The 16,454-nt window shown below is 35.3% G+C and overlaps 1 protein-coding gene across 1 annotated transcript; it reads left to right on the top strand.

Moving 5' to 3' along the window:
* Positions 1-2,926: 2,926 nt before the first annotated feature.
* LOC132376063 (small ribosomal subunit protein eS12-like) lies at positions 2,927-3,298 on the top strand. Its single transcript, XM_059941610.1, has 2 exons — positions 2,927-3,101; positions 3,207-3,298. The coding sequence occupies exons 1-2, from the start codon at positions 2,927-2,929 to the stop codon at positions 3,296-3,298; spliced, it is 267 nt and encodes an 88-aa protein (XP_059797593.1).
* The last annotated feature ends 13,156 nt before the right edge of the window (positions 3,299-16,454 follow it).

Below are 16,454 nucleotides of genomic sequence, written 5' to 3'. Positions count from 1 at the left end.
ATGTAAGGACATCTAATAAGTGTGTTGGGCATGATATTTATCAGTTGTTGTACATTATCACTCCCATTATACATTTGCTTTAAATATACCTGAGATCACTTTTGTGTGTAGCCAAAAGAAGTTGTCATGTGTAATATGAGGTAAGAAACGTTACTCTTTACACCACAGAATCAAGGCCTGATAAATGCAAGGTTATTATGAGGATGGTGGGGCAGTGTACTTCAAAGAGGGGTTTTCAGGAAGGTCTTAATGTAACATTCTGCACTAAAGAAATACCATTAAGCCCACTTCATCCAATTTGCCCTTCAAGGCCCATTTAGAGTACTTATGAACCTTCCTATCACAGCATAAAAGTTAATACAGTTTAGAAGGTTTTCCACTTGAGGGATGGTCAACCGTTTTATAATCCTTTAATTACAATTCTGTGCTGTCATTTTGGTACAGAAGTGATAACATTCGGATCCAACAATCATTTATTATTGAGGGCCTATTGAGTATAGTCGCTCTGATAGGCACTTTCATAATAAATTGTTATTCTCTATTTCAACAAGTATATTATCTTGAGAACTTATTATGTGTCAAGTTTGTGTACTTTATGGAAGATTTGATATTTGGTCTAAAATCTTGGGAGAATCCTATTGAATGTAAAATATGAAGTTAAAGCCTTTCAGAAAGTTTTTTGTGTTCATTTTACCAAAATAATTTTGTGAAAGTTTCCCATATTCCAGAATCTTAGATACAGAACAACAACAAAACAAAATGAGAAACTTTTATTATAGGAATATTGTTAATATTTTTATTTGATTTTCTCAACAGAATACAGAATAAAGCAAAGATCATGTATGAGAAGAAATATATACATTTTTCCTTTTTACATTTTTTCTTTTATTTTTGTCTTTTTTCTGCTTGAAAGTCACAATAATGTACAATGAATATAAATTTACAACATATTTAATAATTTTGTATTTTATATGAATTTTAATGTCAATATTCAAATTCAAACAATGGTTTGGATGAATCCAATTTATATATGAATGACTCAATTTTGGTCACCAGGAAACTTGTGTAACCTACGTTTTGGTGGATTCCCTTATATTCACCTTTCAAAAGTGCTGACTTGTCAGTGTTGGTTAAATTCTAAAAAGAGATCAGCATGGAACTCAGAATAGGCTCAGAACTCAGATAGAAAACCTTGTTCCTAGTTCTAATTTAGGTTGTAACATTAACCGTATTCTTTTGCCTCTCCATGTTTAGCATTGGTAAATTTCTATTGAATAACAATCTATAGGGATTCCCTAAAAATAATTTTAATTTTAAGAAGTTTAAAATAATAATGGTAATAAAAAACAACAACAGCAACAACAGTAATATTAGCTAATATTTATAAAGGCTAATTGTTTTAAATATACCCTCTTTTTATCCTTATAACACTTTATGATTGTAGGTTATCAATATTATCTCCATTTTACCGCTGAAGAAACTGAGGTTTCAAGAGGTTAAATATCTGCTATGTTCTTAATGCATATTTTATTGAGCCTCCTTTGGATTTTTTCTCTCCATTTTATTTGTCTTGTATGAATACTACAGTGATAATAGGTATACCTAAAAATCTGAAACCAGTTCTCATCACCATTTTTTGAAAGGTTTTGTGTAAATATGTGTGTGTGTTTGTATTCATACAAATGCTTACCTAAATAGTGTATAAAATCTGATGTAACATATAAAAATACTAAAGAAATGCTAAATTTGAAATTTGAGACTAAAAATAATATTGTTCAATTGTTAGTAGCATCGAAGAGACATTTGAAAATAATATTATAGAAGGTTAAACAAATGGGAGAGGGGTTATAATCTCAGGCAGTTTTTGAGATTTAACGAGAAACCAGTAGGGTCCTTGGGACAACCTTTAGAAAATGCTTTTGCACAGGATGACCTCTTTTTTTTCCTTCGGACTGTAACAAAGGGCATTTTGTTAATAGAGCAATTTATGTCAAATCCTTTTTTGAGCTCAGGAAGACCAGATTTTTGCTCCCAGGTTGTATTTCTCTCATCCTTCTAAGGCCAAGGTTTGAAAAAAATCTCTAAAAGCAAGATTCAATAAATACATGGGCTTGCTAGAAATATTTAGTCACTTGGTCTTGTGACTGCGGCAAATCATTCACTTGAGCAGAACCCAAAGGGCTTGTATTTCCCGTTATGGGAAATACAATCTGGCTAAGATGGAGAAGGTTCTTTAAGGGGAGAGGTTTGTGGGTCACTTCAAAGTTATGCATGCTTACCTAGGGTTCTCTCCTTGAGGAAACTCTGTTAGCGTCAGCATCCATGTTTCTGTTTTCAGTTTAGAATGCTCATTTCTCCTCCCCACTCAGCCCTCCCTTCCTGTTTTTTTTTTTTTTTTTTCTGATAGTTTTGCAGACTCAAAATGCCTCTCTCGGGACACAGTGCAGAGGTCTGGGATGTGATGCTGAACCACCAGCGGTGATTTAGAACAATCAAGACGCCCTGGATGTATTTTTATACTTTACCAGCAGTTTGATAACTAAGGACTATAAACTTTGAATGGTGATTCCAAGTCCCCGTAGACTGTCAGGCTTACAATTCACCTTCCACACTATTTTATAGAGAATGACACTAGCTCCTGCCTTTTTAAAAAAAGTAACTTCTGGTTCATTAGAAATATTGAACCATGATATGTTATAAATGTTGAAAAACTATGATGGTTGACAGTATTCTTATGTATAAATTCCTTTTTAGGATGGCCTTTCCTTATTTGTTACTTACAGTAGCAAATAATCAGCCCAAATAAGTTATTTGAATGTACATATCCATCACATAAAACCAATTAAAAAACTCATCATAGCTCTTTCCCTGTGGCCGCGGAGGCGCGGGTGCACTCAAGATTCAGCTCCACCTATAACCCACCGCCATGGCCGAGGAAGGCATTGCTGCTGGAGGTGTAATGGACGTTAATACTGCTCTGGAAGAGGTGCTGAGGCCCGCTTTCATCCACGATGGCCTAGCACGTGGAATTCGCGAAGCCGCCAAAGCCTTAGGCAAGCGCCAAGCCCATCTCTGTGTGCTTCCAACTGTGATGAGCCTGTGTAGGTCAAGCTGGTGGAGGCCCTTTGTGCTGAGCACCAGATCAACCTGATTAAGGTTGATGACAAGAAATTAGGGAATGGGTAGACAGGGAAAACCCTGTAAAGTGGTGGGCTGCAGCTGTGTGGTGGTCAAGGACTATGGCAAAGAGGCTCAGGCCAAGGATGTCATCGAGGAGTACATCAAACGCAAGAACTGATCAAGTAAAAAAACTGGGCTCTTGTTCCTCAAAAAACAAACAAACAAACACACATAAATACTCGTCATATCCTTTTGGTATAGAGAATATCTTTTCTCATGCAAAAAAAAAAAAAAAAGTGTTCTATTTTGATTTTTAAAATTGAACAAACATTCACTGAGAATTGGCTAAATGCCTTGTACTCTGCTAAGTGCTGGAGAGTAAACAACAGCAGCTCCTGTAGTCAAGAAGTTTCCAGGCTAGAATATTTCATTTCCACAAAAGTAGCGCTATGCTATTAAGATTACATTAAATATTATAACCAAAAAAAGACAGTGATTTTCAAGATACGTTCTTAGTGGAACTACTGTTTAAACTGCAGTGTATTAATAGGCAATACTGCAAGGAAGTGTTCTGCTGTCAAGTAAGTTTGGAAAATGCTGATTCAGCAAATTTAAATCGGATTCTTTTTGTGCCCCTCCTCCAGGAGGTGGGGTGGTGATCAGCATCCCCAGTTTACCTGAGCTCAGAATTCTTTTTCTTAAACACCTCCAGGAACAGGGTCTTGTGGAAAACAATTTTTAACAATGAAATATTCATTTTTAATAATTTTAAAACTTTTGTTAAAGGACACTTGCTGAACTAGAAAGTTCCAAGTGACAGTTCTCAGGGGACTGAAAGATCTGCTGCGTGACAGCTTACTTTCATGGTTGGAGAGTGCCCTGAGCCTGTCAACTTTTTACCTGACATGCTACTCCTCAGAAAATCCCAGCTCCTGCCTTGCCTTGTTTCCTCAGTCATCCCATAGTCCTCCGATGATAAGAGATGAGAAAAATAGAAAGGGAGTAACCAGGAACGTCACAGAGCGGTGGCAGGTGCACTGACACGAGGGCAAATTCCTTGGCTTGATTTGGAGAGCAGCTGGGTCAGGCATCACCCTATGAATCTCCTGGGGTAACTCAGCTTCATGACACTTTCATAAACCTGAGTATTTATTTTACCAAGTGAGATGTTTCTCTGAGGCTTTGTTTATATACAGGGATAGTGGAGGCAGCTGTGAGGGACGTGGCCAAGACATTCCAGGCACCAGCCCTGGCCCCTTGGATTTTCCTTGAACACAGACGCCTGTTTTAGGGGAGATTTCTAGTGGTGCTTTATACCTTTCAAAGTGCTTTCACATAGTTCATTGCATATGATCCTTTTAACAACCCCCTGAATTAGCATGGTGGAAATCCTTTCCACTTTAGAGATGAGCAATTTAGGTTTAGAGATGAAAGCACTTGCCTAGAGTTAGTTACATGCTAAGGAAATAACCAAATCAGCATTAGGACACAGGTGCAGTGCTTCCCAAGAATCACCTTGAGATTTAGTAGGTCGATGATGTGGCCAGAGGTTCTGCCTTCCTAACAGTCTCCTAGGTGATTCTGATATGGCTGGTTCCTGCTAGACCATACTTTGAATAGCAAGGTCGAAACTTTTCGTCCTTCACAGCTCCCTCCCAGAGGTGCAGGTCCCGTCTGTATTCTTTTGTCTCTGTTTTTTCTTTTTTCTTTTGCCCTACCCATGTACGTGGGGATTTTCTTGCCTTTTGGGAAGTCTGAGGTCTTCTAACAACGTTCAGTAGGTGTTCTGTAGGAGTTGTTCCACGTGTAGATGTATTTTTCATGTATTTGTGGGGAGGAAGGTGATCTCCACGTCTTACTCCTCTGCCATCTTGAAGGTCTCTTGGAAAGAATAGATTTTTAACTGTAGTTCTCTTGTGGATACGTTTTTTTCTAGGTAGGTGAAGTGTCTCGGAATTGTATCTTGATTTAGTAGATGTGTAAGGGGTACCATGGTACAGATAACAGTGTGAGGTAATGGTTTACATCTGGCTTCTGGAATCACACAGGCTTGATTTGAATCCCAGAACTTCTATCTATGTGACCTGGGCAGTTTATCTAACTTCTTCTATACAACGAGAGTAAATGATAGTACTTACGTCTTCACATTAGATGTTCAATAAATGTTAGAACAACATTTTCTGTTTTACAGAGAATAATTGATGTATGCATGTTATTGTCAAAATATAATATGTTGAATTTCACTTGAATATCAATTTCATAAAATTGTACATGAGGATAAGGTGTTGAGTGAATAGATAAATGATTAATTGACAATTATATACCTTTGAGAGCTACAGTGTATGATCCTGGAGTCTTTGCTTTCTAAAGCTGTAAGATTTTTTTTCTAATTAAAATAATTTAAGATTATTATGCATATTTACAAAGCCCCAAATAGAATTCTTGAGTTTTCAACATAAATGTTTATTATTTTTTTAAATTTGGAAGGTTCTTGTTAAAAAATTCAAAACAAAAATAATCTGTGACCTTTGTAATTATCAAGTTTGTTTTCACTAAGGTATGATATCAAAAGAGGTAACTCATTGTCATACTAAATATATATAAAGCCTTCTAAAATAATTCCAAAACTTTTTTGGGGGTCAGAAATCTAGAGAGAGTTTGAATGTACACCATATATAGCAGAGAAGGGGGGCAGGTTCTAGGGGGAAACCGTGTCCTTTTTAACTCACAACATGCCTCTTAACATTCATGCATACATTACTACTTCATGCAACCATAGTGTAAACATGAAAATATTTATTATTGAATACATTTCAAAAAATAGTGACAAAAAGTTGAGCAAGATAGTATACTTATTCTTGATAAATTCAATTTATATTGTGTGAGAAAATAGGCAGTCTTCTTGGCAAATAAACTTCTAAATTTCAGTAAGAGCAGTGTAGGAATAATTATAAAAATCATGTAATATATTGAGAGATTATAATCATAAAAGCATATATACGGATGTGGATGAACTTTCCACTCTTCTAAGACCACCTTCTTCACTATATTGCCCTCTTTTTTTGTAAGAACAAACTTCATCAATTCTTTGCTTTCTAATGAGTCATTCCTATCAACAGACAAACATGTTCTTTCTTCAATCTTAACCTGTTACGAAGAAAATCTTCCTCAGCCCCACTTTCTCTTTCAGGTTTTGCCCATTTTCTCTGCTTATAGAATAATTTCTCAAAAGAGTTGACTTGTTGCCTTTGATTCCTCTTTCCCCATGCCTCTTGAATCCACACTAATCAGCCTTTCACTCTTATCGTTTTACTCCACCAAAACAGTTCTGTTTAGGTCCCCAATGACCTCTACATTGTTGAATCCAATAGTAAATTCTCAGTCTTTATGTCATTCAGCCTCTCAGTAGCATTTGATGCACGTGATCACTCCTGTGAAAAATGCTTTCTCCATGCCCCACACTGAACTCTTGATCTTTCAAGCATGCTCCTCCCATAGTAAATGGCAACTCCATCTTTCCCATTAGTTGGACCAAAATCCTTGGTCTCATCCTTGACGTCTTTCTTTCTCTTAAACCCCAAATCTGATCTGTTGTCAAATCCTGTTGACTCTATGATCAAAGTATATCCAGAAATCTGGCCACTTCTACTCTTGATGGAAGATACCATCATCTCCCACCTGGATTATTACAAATCTCCCAAATTGTCTCCCTCTTTTCCTTTCCTATGGTCCATTCTCCATACAACAGCCAGGGATACTTTCAAGAAGTTAAGACATATAATATCATTTCTTTGTTCAAAATTCTCCAATGACTTCCCACATCACTCAGAGTAAAAGCTGATCTCCTCATGATGCCTATGAGTCCTGTATCATCTGGTGCCTGCTACTTCTCTAATCCTGACACCCTGATAGCTTTGATACACACATGTCGGGGATATTGAACTTGTGTCCTTTGCTTGGATCTCCTTGTGGCTCACTCTCTCAATTTCTTTAATAGTTTGTTCAAATTTCACCTTTTCAATGAAGCTTTCCTTGACCTGCTTATTTAAAATTGTAAGTCCTAGCCCTTTATACTCCCAGCCCTCTTCCATGCTTTATTTTTCTTTACTGCACTTGCTGCCATATAACAAAATATATATTTTATGTAAATGCCATCAGAGTAGGGATTTTTTTCCATTGCTGTATCCCAGCACCTAGAACTTGTTCTGGCACATTATATGTATAATTTGATCCATTCATATATATGAATGGATCAAATTAAAAATAAATTCAACCTAATTTGGTTTAATAAAATTACTTGCATTCATCTTATATTGAACATCTGGAATTTTGTTCATATTGACTGTAGAGTATTTTAGATTCCAATCCAGTGATAATCCAATGATAAATTTCAAAGGTTGTTTAAGTAATTTAGGAAATATTGGTTTCAATGAGAACATTACTTTATGGGAAGTAATCTACATTTGTAGTAAATGCATCAAGGAACTAGTATATGTGAGACGGTCCTGGCATGGATTATCAGTTATTATCAGCTTCTCAACAGTGTTCGCCTGGCTGTAAATATGGTTCTCTCTCCATAGTCAATGATTTAATGAGAACATGTAGTCAAATGGAAAAAGCCTGAGATTTTAAGAAGCCTAAGCTACCCCTCATCTGTTGTGTGACCCTGGGTGAATTATTTAACCTCATTGGGTCTAAAAAAATGGTAACAACTGCAGGTTAATTGTGATGATTAAATGAAGTCTAAAAAATTCTTTGAGAGCAGGGACATTGCTTTATTCACTGTTATATTCTCAGTAACTATGACATGTGAACAGTGTGTATCCAGTATTCAATAAAATAAATACTTGTCAAATGAATGAATAATGTGTGTAAAATACATAGACCAGTCCATGGCACAGTGTAGGCACTCAATAAATGATATCTATAGGATAGCTATTAGCAAATTAACTACATATCTTTAGTTATACAGAACACTTGGAGATTTAAGGGCATATAGTAGATTCTAGCTGACTTCAATTGTTTGTTTTTTATTGGATAGAACTGAAGATGTTTTATTGAGTTTATAGATCAGAATTTTAAATGTAGAGTTAGAAAATATTTTTATTTGCTTTTCCCTTGATGACAAGAACCATTCAACACTGAAACTATAGCTGTGGTTAAAATAGAAGCTGCAGTACATTTTTGTTAACAGTAATGTCAAAATACAATTTCCTTTGGTTTTTCTATGAATTTGATGGTAGAACTACAAGTTAATGGTCCTGATGCTTTTAACTGAGTTGATAACCCACGGTGTCCTCACATAGTGCTACTACAGCAGAATCCAGATGTAGCAGTTATCCAGTTACAACACCTTGTAGACAGATCTTTGCTGATGTGTTCAACGGTTACCAGCACAGCGTTGGCCATATTTACCTCTAGACACAGAAGAGTTAACAGCAGAGGAACTGGAATTGAAATATCTGAACTCTAGTCACAGAGCTACAGTAAGTAAACATATGATGTTAAATTATTTGACTCAGTTCCTGATCTATTAAATGTGGATAGAAAGTACAAGCTTTATCCATATTTTAATGTAATTTAGAAAGGACAAGTACTTATTTACCCAGGGATGCTTTGGTTTCAAGCAACAAAATAACATCTAAAGTTTGTTTAAATAAAGGGAGAGTTTTAATAAGATAACAGACATATCTCGTGAAACCAAAGATGAGATGTGTCACTAAGGTGTGAATGAGGTTTTGGAACAGAGAACTAGAAAGCCCTCAGAAACCATAGCTCCTTAATCAACTGCCTCTTCTCTGCACCACTTGTGTTCTTTATGTTGCTTTGTGTTTCTAATTCATTTTCTTGGTTTTCCCCATAGATTGGCTCTATTGTTTGGCTTTTTATCACACCAAGTCTTCAGTTGGTAGTCTTAGCCACTAATCTAGCAACTTGACAGGTAGAGTGCCCTCAGAAAATCAGTTCAATCTCTCTGTGTTTTAACAGCAAATTCCCAGAAAAGAGAATCTCAGAGACCTTGCTTGGATTAGGTGTCCCCTCTGGTCCAATCAGCCATGGCTCAGGTTTGCGTTACATTTCTTGCTGCTCATTCAGTGGGTTCTGAGGGAACTATGGGTAGAGTGTTTAAAAGAGTGTCAATGTGCAAACAAAATGATTAGCTTTTCCAGTTCATGTCTAAACTTTATTGGAGATTAAAATTAAATATATGAAAAATTTAAATTGATCATCTGTGTGTTTTTCCCAGTATACTGATACTTGATGTAAAACATTTCTATTGTCAAGAAAATTGACTTGATTATCTATGACCTGAAAAGGTTAATTTACTCAGAGAAGTGTCTAATTTACAAGTATGGAGTGATACAGTGGCGGGGGTGGGGGGGCAGTGTTCAGAGTCCTTCATTTGAGGTTTTTTTTTTTTTTTTTTTAAAGAGAGCAAGCTTTCTCAAATTTGGATCCATGGATCTCTTATAGCTACTTTATTTATTTATTTTATTTATTTATTTATTTATTTTTTTGGCTGTGTTGGGTCTTCGGTTCGTGCGAGGGCTTTCTCCAGTTACGGCAAGTGGGGGCCACTCTTCATCGCGGTGCGGGGACCGCTCTTCATCGCGTTGCGCGGGCCTTTCACCATCGCGGCCCCTCCCGTTGCGGGGCACAGGCTCCAGACGCGCAGGCTCAGCAGTTGTGGCTCACGGGCCCAGCCGCTCCGCGGCATGTGGGATCTTCCCAGACCAGGGCTCGAACCCGTGTCCCCTGCATTAGCAGGCAGATTCTCAACCACTGCGCCACCAGGGAAGCCCCCATTTGAGGTTTTAACACCACAATTTCCTTCTCCCAACACCTCAGTGACACCCACTCACTTAACTTTCAACTCCTTTTATCTGATATTAAAGAGAACATGAAACAGAACAAACTAGCAAACAAAAAACTCTGGGAAATATTTAGATCCTTATTAAAACACAGGAAGAAAGAGCTTGCTGGAAAAGTTTTCAAAAAGTTATATCTCTGGGGTATATGATCTATCTCAAATAATTTGCTTTTATTTCATTTTATGTAAACATATATATACACACTCACAGTACCAAATTAATATTGACTGGACTCCAGTGTGTTTTTGGTTACCTGAGTACTCTGGAAAGTCTCTTTTCAAAGATTTCTAAATGAACTTTACTCATATCTCACCACATATGTGGCTATAGAGAAAAGTTTGGGGCATATGGAATAGTATAAAAAATAGAAAAAAGCCAGAGATAATCACACTACTTATAGGCACCAATTGTTCATATTTTATCGTACTTCAGTATTTTTTTCAATATTTTTTATGAATTTTTTTCAGACTGCTTATGTGCCTTGGTACCCTGTTTTTTCCACTTACTATTTTATTATATGATGCTTCTGTGTCATTAAATGCTTCATAAACATCTTTAATAGTGTCATAATATTCTGCCAAATGGATGTGCCCTGTAGTAAAAAGTTTTGTTTACCTTTACCCTAACAGTGGACATTGAGGTTGTTTTCTATTTTACTTTATTAGAACTGCCATATGTGACAATTTTTTAGCATACTATTTCCCAATCTTTGTTATTACCATAAGGAAAATTGCCAGAAAAGAATTGCTTGATCAAAGTTTATACACTTTTTTCATGCTTCTGAAACCATTTCCGAATTTCTTTCCAGACTCTCTGTTCCATTTTACAAATTCATCAACAATGAAAAGATGTCTTTCCTTGTACCCTTGTAGTATAAAGTATAATCATTAGAAACAAAACAAATAAAAAAACAAAACAACCCTCTGCTACTTTTATAGGGAAAAATAGTATTCTGTTTTCTTTGACAACTAGCAAGGTTGACTTTTTTTTTTTCATATTTAGTCACTTGGATTTCTTCTGAGGAGCATCTGTTTGTATCTTTTGCTCATTTTTTCTTTTGAGGTCCTAATGTTTTCCGTAACAACTTTAATGAACCTTCTATTTTTTAAGTGTATAACCATTTGTCATATAATTTAGAAGTATCATGTTGTTTTACATACAGATGCTTTACATTTTTAGTTCATTAAATCTATTGTTCTTACTAGAAAATTTTCCTTCTGACTTTTTATTTAAAAAAATTCAAACTTACAGAAAAAAACGAAAGAATAATCCACTGAGCCCTGTATACTCTTCAGTTAGATTCACTAGCTGACAGTGTTTTGTCGATTTTTCTCCCCCACTCTTTCTCTCTCATATATATGACACATACATACATATGTATGTGTGTGAGTATATATTTGTGTGTGTGTGTATGTGTATACACACACAATGAAAGAGATTTACTTATTATTGTTGAACTATTTGAAAGTAAGCTTCAGACACTTGGCTGCTAAGTTCTCCATTGTATATCTCTTAAGAATAAGGATATTTTTCAGCATAACTAGAATACTATTAGTACAATTAAGACAATTAACAATTCTGTAATATCTAATGTCCAGTTCATATTTGAATTTTCCCTCTTATCTCCCAAATAAACCTTTTATATTCTTTTATTTTTTATCCAAAATCCAATCAAATTTCATATATTGTTTCTATCATATGTCTCTTTAGTTTATTAAATACTTTAAAAAAATTTGTTTAAGAAAGTCTTTTCCTAAAAAGAGATTAAACAGTTTTCACCTATATATTCTACTAGTTTATTAATTCTTTTTTTTAACAACAAATTTTCATATCCGATTGGAACTTATTTGGGTTACAGTGACTGCTGAATATCTCAGATTATTTTCTTTCTAAATAGCTTATTTTCTCCCAGCAAAATTTGTAAATATTTCTTGAACTTCTCACTTATTTCTAAAATCTTATTTCCAAGATCTTAGTCAGCATTTATTAAGTTCATATGCATATTAACTAGAATCTGTTTCAGATAATTTCTCTGCTCCATTGATCTTGTACCAGATCCATATGAATTTAACAATTGTAGATTTGTAATGGATTTTAATATATGATGACTCTAATCATCAGTGTTCTCATTTTCCATTGGCTTTAAAAAGTTATTACATAAGTTTTGTTTCTTAAATAAGTGTTAGGATCTTTTTCATTTCTTCCTCCATTGTATAAAGAATACCACATTGATATTTTTATTGAGATTCTAGTAATCCTTTAGAATTATCTTTTATTAAAGTTATATATTTCTCTTACTTGATAACTCTTGGTACTTATAAGAATGTTCATCTCTATATTAACATCACTCAATAGCCCCAAAAGCTTAGGTGAATATGTATGGAATATTGCTTGAAATACATGTTGTTTACCCAGTCATAGATGTTCTAAATTCTAACCAAGATTAAGCCACAGAGGGCCACAATTCTGTACAATATTTTTTATTACCTCTCTCTTCTGCCCAAATCCACCCTCACTGTGCTTATGAAATTGTACTTTAGATGAGGCCATTAGCTTTGATTATTAAAAAGATACCTCTATTAAATTTGTTGCTGTTTCAACATTAAGGATGCTGTTTGTGACATTATGTAGGGTCTTACTTGTGAGAATCTGTGGGAAACTTTTTTCTCTAGCCTCACTATAAGGAATGTTTTTCCCAAATAGATGCTATGTTTTAATCTTATGGATACTTAATCTTATAGTTTACTATATTTGAATTTGTACTTTTGTTGTTTGAAATCATAGAACCAAATTTGTGAACCCCATTCCTTCATTTATTCCTTCAGGTCCCCAATCATTAATGAATGATTTTTAAAAATTCCTAATTTCTTGACTTTTCTTCTATGAGTACATACATGGATCCAAAGGGAGTTTCTGCTACCTGTTTAAATTGCTGCTTTAATTGGTTTATTTGTGATTTTTTGCCTTTCTTTTTAAAATATTGCACACTTACCTATAAACTGAAGGAATGGTTTCAGGGAGCAGTAAAAGAGTGGAGAGAATACCCACTATGGTAATAATGAGCTTGAGTCTCATGTTTTAAAGAGACTGTAAGTTTCAGCTTTGCTCTGTCACTGGAGCAGAAGTGTTGTAAACACTTGAAAACCACTACATCCAGGCCTAGGCTGCCTTTGCTCCATTCATTCTATAAACCTTCACTCACGCCCTTCAAGATATGAGAGAATTGACCTCATTACTATTTATAGAGATTTTACTTCCACAAAAGCTCAAGGCTCTTTGGGGGCTCTTAGTATTACAGCACCGATTGCAAAGATTTAAATTAGTGCATTGTTATATATTCCAAAATGTTCTTTTAACGAATGAGTGTACCACAGTCCCTCTTCCCCAATTCAAGGAGGAGAAAGAGTTCTGATCCCATATTTAAACAGCTGCCTGAAAGGAAATGATATTCTAGTCACATTGGGCAAAGTCTCCTGACATGTCACAGACCATTCTGCCTTCAGACAGAATAAGGTGATGACAGACTATTTAAACACATGTATCAGGAGAAAGGGCTGTATGCTCCTTTCCCCTTCCTGCAACTTTCTCTTTTGATGAATGGTTTTCTTTAAAAGCTAATATCCTCATTGTAATATAAGGTGCTATAAATATATGTATGTGAACATATGTACGTGTACCTCTTTTTCTCTTGGTATTTTGTAATAAGTCAAAAGTCATATTTATCATGACATCCCTTCATGTAGAACAAAGAATCTAGAAAATTTTTTTTAAACCATTGACTTGTGCACTTTATTTATTTATTTATTTATTGGCCACGTGGCTTGTGGGATTTTAGTTACCAGGGATTGAACCTGGGCCCTCGACAGTGAGGGTGCGGAGTCCTGACCACTGGACTGCCAGGGAATTCCCTAGGAAAAAAAAATTTTTTTTTGTTAATAAGTAGTATTGCTAGAGGAAATAAGAATATTACCTTTTCACAAGCTGAAGTAATAGGCTGATAAATTCAGGACCAGAGGTCATGGAGACAAATGTTTGGTTTTATTCCTAAAAGGACAGAATAGGGTTATCAAACCTCACACCATTGCATAAGAGGTTAAGCCAATCCCTCTGAAGAGCTGGCAGACATTTTTCTTTTACACCTGGGGGTTAGGCCTCCATCTGGATTTTTTTGTTCCTTGTGTGCTTTTTAGATTTTGTGTGTATGTAGCCAAGCTTTGAAGAAGCTCACTCAAAGTAATTATATCTCTGAAATTGTAGAGTGTTTTGGATTAAAGTCATAATCATTCAGTTGCCTAGTTTTTCTTCCAATAAAAATGGTAACCATCAAACTAATAAGACTCAAGAATTTCTGAAAAGCACTTGGCTGAACTATGTATTATTTACAACTTTTAAATAAGGAAACCATTCATAGAAACATAAGAAGAGAGGTCTTTTTAGCAGACAAACTTTAGATATAGATGTTATTTTACTGTTTTGCTGTCAGTTTTGGGTTTCATAGCTAGGCCCTTTCTTTATTCTGAATAGGAATATATTTATTGGTTTAAGGTGATACTGTGTAGAAATTATGGATTCATTTCCTTGAAGAAACACCAAATATGAAGGGGTCAGGGTAGAATTTTCATTATACTTTATTATCAAAGAACTGTATTTTATACTATTCAATAAAATTAAACTTTAACTTCATCATAGATTTTTCACACTAACAGCCAAGTGTTGCCTTTGGTGATCTCTGTAATGCCTGTTTCTGCCTTGTGATTGTTACCACTGTTAGTGGGAATTCTCCTTTAGCCACCTAGGGTACTTTATTGGATGACAACGCCAAATCTGGAAGTGCCTCCTATCCTTCAAAAAAAATGTGATGTGCATTTTGTATTTACGGAATGTTCTTGTAGCCCATATTTTTGAAAATGGGTAATATAAAAATAGTGTATGAATCACTGATAGCTTTCTTTTTTTTTTTTTAAATTTTTATTGATTGTATTTTTTATTTTTTTGGCTGTGTTGGTTCTTCATTTCTGTGCGAGGGCTCTCTCTAGCTGTGGCAAGCGGGGACCACTCTTCATTGCGGTGCGCGGGCCTCTCATTATCGCGGCCTCTCTTGTTGCGGAGCACAGGCTCCAGACGCGCAGGCTCAGTAGTTGTGGCTCACGGGCCTAGTTGCTCCGCGGCATGTGGGATCTTCCCAGACCAGGGCTCGAACCCGTGTCCCCTGCATTGGCAGGCAGATTCTCAACCACTGCGCCACCAGTGAAGCCCTGATAGCTTTCTTTAACCTAAATGTTTGATTATCATAAGTACATTTCCCCAAATCTTCTGGGTAGGCATTTGCTGTAATTTTCTGGGAGTCATTTCCACATATGTGTCCATTCTTGACAAAGCAAAAGAAAGAACAGTGGCCAGATTTTTCCGAGCCAGTATCTGACCTGATTTCTTTCTCCCAAGGAATTATCTATCAATCAGGATTGATTTGTAAGAAATGCTTTGTTGTTTGAAGCATAACTATTCACTAATTTTAATAGAAAAATAAAGGAGCTGAAAAATGGTTTTTTAAATAGAGCCAGCCCATGTAACTTATGAGCATAATCTTTTTATAAAATATTACAAAAATCCTTCCTTCCAACTTTCACATTCCAATTGAGCCTAATCACTTTGCAGGTTTTGATGATCCAGCAGGTATGGAGCACTATACATTAAATGCAGTGTTGACAAAGGAAATTCACTAGCAAGGGTTTCATTAACTGGGGATTAAGCTAAAACCCTTTCCCAGAATTGCCAATAAATGAGACTCTAATCTAAAATTTCACATTAAGTTTAGTACAACTAAAATGTGTGTGTTCGCACATGTGTGTGTGCTTGCTGAATGAGTGTGTATATGAGTAAGGGCAAATCCTAAAATGAGTTTGTTTTTTTTAAATTTTTTAGTTGGCTGGAAGAGTACAAATTTTTCTGGTTATTTTGTAAGTATAAGGTACTAAGTGAGAAAAAGTTTTACAACTTAAAGCATACTCTGTAAATCCGTCCAAGCAGATGCAGAAATACATAATTGAGAGATTTGAAAGATGAGCTCTTTACTATGTTATATGGGTGGATTAGGTCTGATTTGAAAAAATAGTTTTAATATTAATTTTATAGAATTCACTTTTTAAGAAGGATGTTTGTAAAGTTGATCCTGAAAATGCCATTCTGAAAGAATACTTTGCAATTTTTCTTGTATTTTCTATTGTATTTGGATTTGGTTGTAATTATTAAACTACCCTAAAGTTAGAATGAAGATGTCTCAGATCTTGTTGACTTTTTTCAATACTGATTTAAGTAAAGATTTTTGAGACAAAATTGGTTGTAATTGCACATATCAATGGAAACCTAATTTTATGATTAAATTACAATAGTTGGCTATTTATTAACTGTATTTTTTAGCTAAGGGTATGAGTTTTACCAATTGTGGGTCTGAATAATATGAAC

This window comes from Balaenoptera ricei, chromosome 12 (genome assembly GCF_028023285.1).
Source record: "Balaenoptera ricei isolate mBalRic1 chromosome 12, mBalRic1.hap2, whole genome shotgun sequence".
Lineage (NCBI taxonomy): Eukaryota > Metazoa > Chordata > Mammalia > Artiodactyla > Balaenopteridae > Balaenoptera > Balaenoptera ricei.
Note: the sequence above shows the minus strand (reverse complement) of the source record. Positions and strands in the feature narration are given on the sequence as shown.

Excerpts from the sequence above, each read along its gene's own strand:
- LOC132376063 (XM_059941610.1), top strand. The coding sequence starts at position 2,927 with ATGGCCGAGGAAGGCATTGCTGCTGGAGGTGTAATGGACGTTAATACT. Across the intron at positions 3,102-3,206 it reads TCCAACTGTGATGAGCCTGT|TGGTGGGCTGCAGCTGTGTG; the intron begins GTAGGTCAAGCT and ends AACCCTGTAAAG.